Genomic DNA, 9,803 nt, shown 5'->3' on the forward strand with positions numbered 1-9,803 from the left:
CTGTTACATTACTTTCTCTCTGTGCCTCAAGCCCCCACACTGGAGCGTTGGGTCTGTGGGACAGGTGTCTATTGGGTTTGAACTGTGTGTGTGCACCAGTGGTGATTACATGAATACCTCTGACATGTGCTTTTACAAATGTGGCAGTTTTTTTTAACACATGTTTAATATTGAGGATTATTATTAAAAATGAATGAGGGTGTGACCTGTCATTGTCGGAGAGCCAAGAAAGGTAAGGGGAGGCAGTAGAGGGTTTTACCTGTGTAATATCATTGTTACACACACACACACACACTCCGAACCCTCCCACGTCGCCGTGTTTACCACGTTACTTTACAGACGTTGATAAGCCTTCGGTCACCCGGATATGATCCCTGGAACATGTCCCTGCCGTGGGAGGGTTACTGGTGGTTGAAGGTCCTGGATAGGTATAAAGTGGTTAGATTCTTTCTCAACCTCTAATGCAGTTAGACATATTTAACGACCGTGTGACCCGGGCTTCTTGATGGCTAAGATCTAGTTTGTTGATTTTTAGAATGATAGAAGTTCTGCTAATGCCACGTTCATTCTGTACTTTTTCTTTTTGTATTGCCATCCATTACTTTATTGATGATGTTGGCCACCTGCCTTATATTATTATGTTCACATGCAATGGACCTTTTAAAAAGTAAATAAAATGTCACTGCCATTAGTGCACTTTTGGTCCAAGGAGAGAGACTGTCCCTTTTGTGTGCTTTTTAAAAAGCATCACAAGGTCTCTTAATCTCCAGGTGACAGGTCTATTGTCCCTTGTTTCACCAAACCGGTACCTGCTCACCAGGAGTGGTTCCAGGCAGAGCATCCCTCTTACCCCTGTGCAGGTCCCCGGGGCTGTGCTCCGTTACATAATGAGACTTATTCATACTGTAACCGATGATCCTTTTTTGTTCAGTGTTTGTGGGTGGCACGGTTCTACATGGGCAGGGCAATAAGGCACTCGGGCTGTTGTGTTTCCTGCTGCAGGCTGCGGCTGCACGATGCCAAGCTGATTAAAGACCGGCGTTACCACCTGCGCACCTACCCAAACTGCTTTGTGGCCAAGGAGCTCGCCGATTGGCTGATGGAGCACAAGGAGGCTCCGGATAGAGAGACCGCTATTCGCGTCATGCAGAAACTCATGGACTATAACATCATCCATCACGGTGCGCCCTGCCCCTGCAGCTCTCTGCTGTAAAACGGGGGCCTGTGGGGGCACGCAATGAATGCTCTGTCCGTTTTCTTATGGGCAGGGGAAAAGTGGGGCGTCAATGGAGGCCGGGATGCTACCATTGTTTTCAGGGTTCTAGCTCAGTGTTTCCAAAACGGGGGGGGGGGGGGTGTAACACAGAGCAGATTCACTGCATCAATAACTAGATTTGTACATTGCAAGAAGTAAAGATCCTTCTGCTGCCCGCCCCTCGCACCATGCCCACCCTTTGCGCTCTGCTGCTTGCCCCTCATGCTCTGCCCGCCACTCGCCCTGCCCACCCCTCGCGCTCTGCTGCTTGCCCTCCACTCGCTCTGTCCTGTCACCCCTCGCACTCTGCTGCTTGCCCCTCACGCCGTGCCCACCCCTCGCGCTCTGCTGCTTGCCCTCTGCCCTCCACTCGCTCTGTCCTGCCACCCCTCGCACTCTGCTGCTTGCCCCTCACGCCATGTCCACCCCTTGTGCTCTGCTGCTTGCCCATCGCAATCTGCCCTGCCTGGTAACTCGGTGATAAGAGCAGACCTGGAATAATGAGAGATCTCCTGGTAACCGGTGGGACAGGCGCTGTGACTTCAACCCCGGGTTAACCATTAACCTTCCCCTCTCCCCGCTAGAGTTTAGGAGCTGGCTGTGTGAAGCGCTCTAAGACAAGAAGGGGTTAATACAGCACTGCGGGGACCTTACATAGGAGATGGGGGGCAATGCTGATTTATCCCCAACACCTTCCTTGCCAGCTCTGCTCCTGCCCTCTTCTTTGTCATAATTCCCCCTGTCCCTTCTCCTTTCCTGTGTGCCCACACTCTGTGCCCCTACCCCCCCTCCATTCCCTGTGTCACGGCTCTCAGTGCCCCTCTGTCCCCAGTATCACGGTTACATGTAGCCCCGTCCCTGTGTGCCCTTGGTGTGACTGTCCCCTCTCCCCCCGCAGTGTGTGACGAGCACTCGGAGTATAAAGATGCCAAACTGCTGTATCGGTTTCGGAAGGACGATGGCACGTTCCCCCTGAACAAAGAGGTGAAAGTCTTCCTGAGAGGCCAGGGTTTGTACGAGACGTGAGTATCACCGAGAGGCCACAGGTACATATCCACACAGGCACCATATACACATGGGTACATATATACACACACACGGGTGTTATACACAAGGATACATAGGAAGGTAGTGATCAGGTGCCCCCCGTCACCGGCTGTGCCCCTCTCGCTATCAGGATGATGACGGGTAAGGAGGCCTCCATACTGAAGGTTCGGGAGCAGGGGTCTGAGCGGTACCACCGGACCTTTCCGGGCTGTGAGATGCTGGACTGGCTGGTGAAGGAGGGTGAGGTGCGGAGCAGGGAGGAGGCAGAGGAGCTGTGCCGGGCGCTGCTGGAGCATGGAGTCATACAGCAAGGTATTCTATAATCTCTCGGTGTGTATGCATTGGGCTGTGTCCACGCTGGCGCGTTGAGTTCAATGAATGTCAGTGTCCGGCGGCGCACGCTTGTGCCCGTACGCTCGCGGGCGCTAGGTGCTTGGCGAGACAGATGACATTGATTTCCAGGCTCTCTGAAGGGTCGCATGACATTCAGTAACCAATCGGCGCCAGTCACTGCTCGGCCGAGTGCTCATGCTTAGAGAGTTGGTGATGTCACTGCGCTGTTACCCTGTCATTTCCCCGCACACACACTACATTGTGACCCTGTTCCCGTGTGCAGTCTGTGCGCTCTGCCGCGACCTTGTCCCCACGTGCTCTGCCGTAACACTGTCCCTCCCCTTTGCACGCGCTGTGCAGTGACCCTGTTCCTCCCGTGCGCTCTGCACTATGCCCGCGCACTCTGTGCCGTGCCATGCTCCTGCCCGCGTGCTCTGCCGTGACCCTGTTCCTCCCCTGTCCCCACTCAGTGACCGGCCGGCATCACTTCTCCGACTCGGATCTGCTCTTCCAGTTCCGCATTAATTTCCGCCGCAGGAGGAGGCTGACGGAGCTGCTGAGCGAGAACCTGCTGCCCTCCCTGCACGAGTCCCCCGACTCCCCAGAAAGCCCCTTCTGCCTGCGCAAACTCAGTGCTGAGCTAACCAATGCCAGCTTCCTCTCCGGTGAGAACGGGTGGGATGATCTGTGGGTTGGGATCGCCAGCAGGGACTGGTTAATGAAGCGATGCTCTGCGGGTTTGTAGCACAGAGACCCTGTAGCACTGAGGTAATAACAGCTCATGGGCAGCAGGTGGCAGCATAGCCCAGCTGTAATATTCACTGAAATATTATTATAACTGGTAGCAGTGCAGACACCACAGGGAGGGAGGATAAACGTCACAGCTGTCTCTCCTGCGATAATAAATCGGCTTTTAAATAAAGAACGTGATGTAAGAAACGTCTCCCCTTTTCTCCTAGTCAACATCCAGCTCCAATCTAATAATGTCATGGTGTTTGCCATGTCTCCAGCATTAGTACAACTTTGTCAACATTATCAATCATGATGGGCAGAGAGAGATGATATTCGGTTCTCTCTCTGCGCCTCTCCTCTCTCTCCCTCTCTCTCGGCTCTTTTCCTGCCTCTCTCTCCTTTCAGTCCAGCCCAGCAAGGATCTTAAGGTTCTGTCTGCGGTTAGAAGGAGCAGCATCACCTCTCTGTCTGTGGGATCCGGTGCCAACTTCTTCTGCCCCCCTCCCTTGCTGACACTGCACCCCACAGCGGAATGCAACCCCCAGTCAGGTGAGGCTGTGCCAGGGCTCGCAAAGCATTCTGGGGGTTGTGGTCCTGTTACTCGTACTGGTCGAGTGATGAGGAGCTATTGTAGGACCACCTGGCAGGGAAGGGGTTAACTATAATGTTAAAGCCTTTGCTCCTAATTGAATCCCCCCCTCACTGTTTAATACAGATAAATGTAAGGTCATGGATTTGGGAAACTAACGAAACGGGCAAATTACAAATTACATGGGGATACATTTATGGGAATCCTTGACGGAGAAGGATTTATTAGTGCTTGTAGACAGCAGGTTTACCAATAGTGCTCAAAGTCAGGCAGTAGCTTCAAAGGCAAACCAGATCTCATCTTGCATTAAACGGGCAATGGATGGAAGGGAAGTCAACCTAATTATGCAACTTTTATAAAGCATTAGTAAGGCCACACCTTGAATATAGAGTACAATTTTGGGCACCACTCCTTAGAAAAGACATTCTGGAACTAAAGAGTGCAGAGAAGAGCCACCAAATTAATAAAGGGGATGGATAATCTAACTTATGAGGAGAGGCTAGATAAATTATATTTATTTACATTAGAAAAGAAGCGTCTAAGAGGGGATTTGATAACTATCTACTATATATTTCTGAAAGCGTCCTATGTGGCTATGTCTGTATGTGTCTCCCTGTGTCCCTCCCTGTGTCCCTAGCGGCAATCACATTGGACCTTTTGCCAGGCCAATGAGATTGCTCCCTTGGCCCGCCCGCCCCCGCACACCTCTCATTGGCCTGAGGCGGTGTGACGGGCCAAAGGTCACACACACACACACACACATACACACTTCCCCCCCACCCTCCCTCCCCCCCCCATCACGTGCACCGGCTCCCGGACGGAGGGGAAGCGCAGCCCTCCTGCCCCGGCCGCCAACTGCAGGTTCCTCCCCCATCGCTCTCAACCGGCTCCCGGAAACACGGAGGGTAAGCGCGGCACGGCCCTCCTACCCCAGCCGCCGGCGCTCCCTTAACTCCCCGGCGCTCCCTTAACTCCCCGGCGCTCCCTTAACTCCCTGGCGCTACGTTAACTCCCCGGCCGCTGGGGGGGCCAAGCAGCCTCCTCGGATGTGTGTGTGTGTGTGTGTACATTTTACTCCTGCTAACAATTTGTGCCTCACTTTCACCCCTACCCCTGCCCTTCCCCACCCCCCCCTACCCTTGCCCTTCACCCCCTCTACCCCTGCCCTTCACCCTGCCCCTGCCCTTCACCCTGCCCTTCACCCCCCCCGCCCTTCACCACCCCTACCCCTGCCCTTCACCCCCCTACCCCTGCCCTTCACCCCCCCTGCCCTTCACCCTGCCCCTGCCCTTCACCCTGCCCTTCACCCTGCCCCTGCCCTTCAACCTGCCCCTGCCCTTCAACCCCCCCACCCTTCACCCCCCCGCCCTTCACCACCCCTACCCCTGCCCTTCACCCCCCTACCCCTGCCCTTCACCCCCCCCACCCCTGCCCTTCACCACCCCCCCACCACCACCCCTGCCCTTCACCCCCCCCCCACCTCTGTCCTTCACCCCTGCCCGCACACAACCCGACAGCCACACGCACACACACCCTGACGCGCACACACACACACACTGACTGACTGACACTCACTGACTGACGCACGCACACGCACTGGCTGACGCGCACACGCACTGGCTGACGCGCACACGCACTGGCTGACGCGCACACGCACTGGCTGACGCGCACACGCACTGGCTGACGCGCACACGCACTGGCTGACGCGCACACGCACTGGCTGACGCGCACACGCACTGGCTGACGCGCACACGCACTGGCTGACGCGCACACGCACTGGCTGACGCGCACACGCACTGGCTGACGCGCACACGCACTGGCTGACGCGCACACGCACTGGCTGACGCGCACACGCACTGGCTGACGCGCACACGCACTGGCTGACGCGCACACGCACTGGCTGACGCGCACACGCACTGGCTGACGCGCACACGCACTGGCTGACGCGCACACGCACTGGCTGACGCGCACACGCACTGGCTGACGCGCACACGCACTGGCTGACGCGCACACGCACTGGCTGACGCGCACACGCACTGGCTGACGCGCACACGCACTGGCTGACGCGCACACGCACTGGCTGACGCGCACACGCACTGGCTGACGCGCACACGCACTGGCTGACGCGCACACGCACTGGCTGACGCGCACACGCACTGGCTGACGCGCACACGCACTGGCTGACGCGCACACGCACTGGCTGACGCGCACACGCACTGGCTGACGCGCACACGCACTGACTGACGCGCACACGCGCACTGACTGACGCGCACACGCGCACACTGACGCGCACACGCGCACACTGACGCTGACACGCGCACACTGACGCTGACACGCGCACACTGACGCTGACACGCGCACACTGACGCTGACACGCGCACACTGACGCTGACACGCGCACACTGACTGACACACGCACACTGACTGACACACGCACACTGACTGACACACGCACACTGACTGACACACGCACACTGACTGACACACGCACACTGACACACGCACACTGACTGACACACGCACACTGACTGACACACGCACACTGACTGACACACGCACACTGACTGACACACGCACACTGACTGACACACGCACACACTGATTGACACACGCACACTGACTGACACACGCACACACTGACTGACACACGCACACACTGACTGACACACGCACACACTGATTGACACACGCACACTGACTGACACACGCACACTGACTGACACACGCACACTGACTGACACACGCACACTGACTGACACACGCACACTGACTGACACACGCACACATTGACTGACACACGCACACATTGACTGACACACGCACACATTGACTGACACACGCACACATTGACTGACACACGCACACATTGACTGACACACGCACACACTGACTGACACACGCACACACTGACTGACACACGCACACACTGACTGACACACGCACACACTGACTGACACACGCACACACTGACTGACACGCGCACACTGACTGACACGCGCACACTGACTGACACGCGCACACTGACTGACACGCGCACACTGACTGACACACACGACTGACTGACATACACACACACACACTGACTGACACACACACACACACACTGACTGACACACACTGACTGACGCGCGCACACACATCCCCCCCCACACACACACTGACTGCCGCACGCACGCACACTGACTGAGGCGCACACACACTGACTGACGCGCACACACACTGAGGCGCACACACTGACTGAGGCACACACACGCACACACTGACTGTGTGTGTGTGTGCGTCAGTCTGTGTGTGTGTTTGTTTCTGCGTCACACTCACTGACGCGCGCACACACACAGTGACTGACTGACGCACACACAATGCATGAAGCTGTAAAGGGGGACAAACATAGCTGTAAAGGAGGGAGGGGGGGGACTGGATTGATGTGAATGGGGGACAAACAGAGAGGGGGGGAGGGGTGAGGAGAGAGAGAGAGGAGCGGGAACATTACATCCCGGGCAACGCCGGGTCTCTCAGCTAGTATACAAATATATTTCGAAACAATACAAGGAGCTTTCAAAATAATTCATCCCACGGGCAGTACAAAGGACTCGGGGCCATCCCTTAAGGTTGGAGGAAAAGATTCACCAGCAACAAAGGAAAGGGTTCTTTACAGTAAGGGCAGTTACAGTGTGGGAATCACCCATTGAGACTGTGTTGGCAGATAGAATAGATTTGTTCAAAAAATAGGTTGGGCTTCTTTTTAGAAAGGAAAGGTATACAGGGATATACCAAATAAGTAAACATGGGAAGGATGTTGATCCAGGGAGTAATCAGTTTGCCAATTCTTGGAGTCAGGAAAGAATTTATTTTCCCCCTTATGAGATATCATTGGATGATATGTCACTGGGGGTTTGTGTTTGCTTCCTCTGGATCAATATACTGTAAGCACGGATATAGGATAAAGTATCTGTCGTCTAAAATTTAGCATAGGTTGAACTTGATGCATGTCTTATCAACCTCATCTACTGTGTAAGTGTATCTGAAGGAGCAGAGAGAGGAGGACTGACCCCCCGACAATGGGCTTGTATAACAGAGTGGGACTGACTTTTTTCTGTACTCTTTCCCAGTGCTAACGAAGCCAGTAACGAATGAGGAGCTGCTGTCACCGGGAGCCCCCTACCTCAAAAAGGCTCTGACTGTGAGTGTGAGCGACGGGTGTGAGAGTAGGGAGTATCACACAGGGTTCCTGGGGGGAAGCAGTTATCAGGAAGAATCCAGGATGCAATTAGATACAGCGAAGATTGGAGATAGGTTGGGGTGCAGAGGCTGACGGGGAGTTTGGGGAGAGGGCGGGGGGTGCAGTCACTGGTGGGGAGTGGGGTGCAGACACGGGCAGGAATCCGGTGCTGTAGGATCAGTCCCAGTTAGTTTCTGGTCTCTCTCTCGCACAGATTGTTGGGGACGCTGTTGGTTGGGGGTTTGTGGTCCGCGGGGGACAACCCTGTCACATTCAGGCTGTAGATCCTGGGGGGCCGGCAGCTGCTGCTGGAATGAAGGTAAAGGGACCCGGTGCTGTGATGGTCTGACCCTGTGACACATTGACGCCTGCTTGGTGGGCCTTGTGCTGTGATGCCTGCTTGGTGGCCCTTGTGCTGTGATGCTTGCTTGGTGACCCCCTGTCCTGTGACTCTTGCTTGGTGACCCCCTGTCCTGTGACGCTTGTGCTGTGACCGCCTGCTTGGTGACCCCTGTGCACCATGACGGTAATAATTATTAAATGCTCTTTACGTAACTGGTATAAACCATTTTTGGACGTGCTTTTGCCTCTAATTGTAAGCTCTGCAGACCTGCTTGTAAAGCCCCCCAGTATAACCCAGCATGAACTCTCCCCCCCCCCCCCCCCCACAGGTGCGGCAGTTTGTGTATTCCGTTAATGGGGTCTTATCCCTCCACCTCGATTACCAAACCATCAGCAGCCTCATCATGACCGGGCCTCGGACCCTCGTCCTGGAGGTTATGGAGACCATCGAGGGGACCCCCTAACTCTCTCTCGGATAAAGCAATGCATGATCTTTTGTCCTCCCCCTGTGCCCTTAACCCCATCACAGGAGGGTTTAAGGGAGACTTGCCGTATCCAGGTCTCATTGTGTCTGGGTTAAAAATCCGAACCTGGCCTTTTTTGTTACATAGTAATCGGGGGGACTGTGCAAATAGTATCAACCAGTCCTGTTGGATAAACAGTATGTATATAGAATTACTATAATAAGATTTCCACATTAAACCTCAGAAATGTATATTTCATACTCTGGTCTCACTCTGCTGCTTTATTTCATGTAATGATGTAAAAAGGCAACAAATCCTCAGGAATCCCTTTTTCGTTATGGTCAATTATGAAAAACTAATCTTATCCGGAATCCTTTGTTGGTTACAAAGAGAAACAAACCCCCCAGTGACATGGAAATCCTTTCTTAAACTCTTCCCTTAATTGGCTAAGTGTTCATTTTCATTAGTCTGCATTGTGTTATCTGGAGCTCTGTGTGCATCGCGGTGTAAATACATTGTCCATGTAATAAAGTCCTTTTTTATTGTGGATAATGGCTCTGAAGATGATGTTGATGATGTTGTGTTCTAGAACACCTTGTATTGTTGTGTTCTAGAACACTTTGTATTGTTGTTGTGTTCTAGAACATCTTGTATGAGTGTTTTTATAGTTTATTTGTAACGCGCCAACATATTGCGGGGGGGCGGGGGGGGCACAATGCTCTGATCCTGAGAGCTTACACTCTAGAGCAGGGGTGTGCAAAGTTGGGGTGGCGTGAGATTTCTCTGGGGGGGGCGCGGGCGGTTGCAGAGGCCCCACGCTCT

At 54.2% G+C, this 9,803-nt stretch overlaps 1 protein-coding gene across 1 annotated transcript in view; it reads left to right on the forward strand.

Annotated features, from left to right (window-relative positions):
- Positions 1–9,533, forward strand: part of LOC142466958 (uncharacterized) — a 25,887-nt gene extending 16,354 nt beyond the window's left edge. The window contains exons 11-18 of the mRNA XM_075572611.1: positions 1,003–1,181; positions 2,154–2,277; positions 2,433–2,614; positions 3,106–3,300; positions 3,773–3,916; positions 8,066–8,136; positions 8,390–8,494; positions 8,847–9,533. Of these exons, the coding sequence (XP_075428726.1) occupies positions 1,003–1,181; positions 2,154–2,277; positions 2,433–2,614; positions 3,106–3,300; positions 3,773–3,916; positions 8,066–8,136; positions 8,390–8,494; positions 8,847–8,981 (1,135 nt within the window). The 3' untranslated portion in view covers positions 8,982–9,533. The remainder of the gene's footprint in view (positions 1–1,002; positions 1,182–2,153; positions 2,278–2,432; positions 2,615–3,105; positions 3,301–3,772; positions 3,917–8,065; positions 8,137–8,389; positions 8,495–8,846) is intronic.
- Positions 9,534–9,803: the final 270 nt, after the last annotated feature.

The sequence above is a fragment of the Ascaphus truei genome, chromosome 15, assembly GCF_040206685.1.
Source record: "Ascaphus truei isolate aAscTru1 chromosome 15, aAscTru1.hap1, whole genome shotgun sequence".
Classification (NCBI taxonomy): domain Eukaryota; kingdom Metazoa; phylum Chordata; class Amphibia; order Anura; family Ascaphidae; genus Ascaphus; species Ascaphus truei.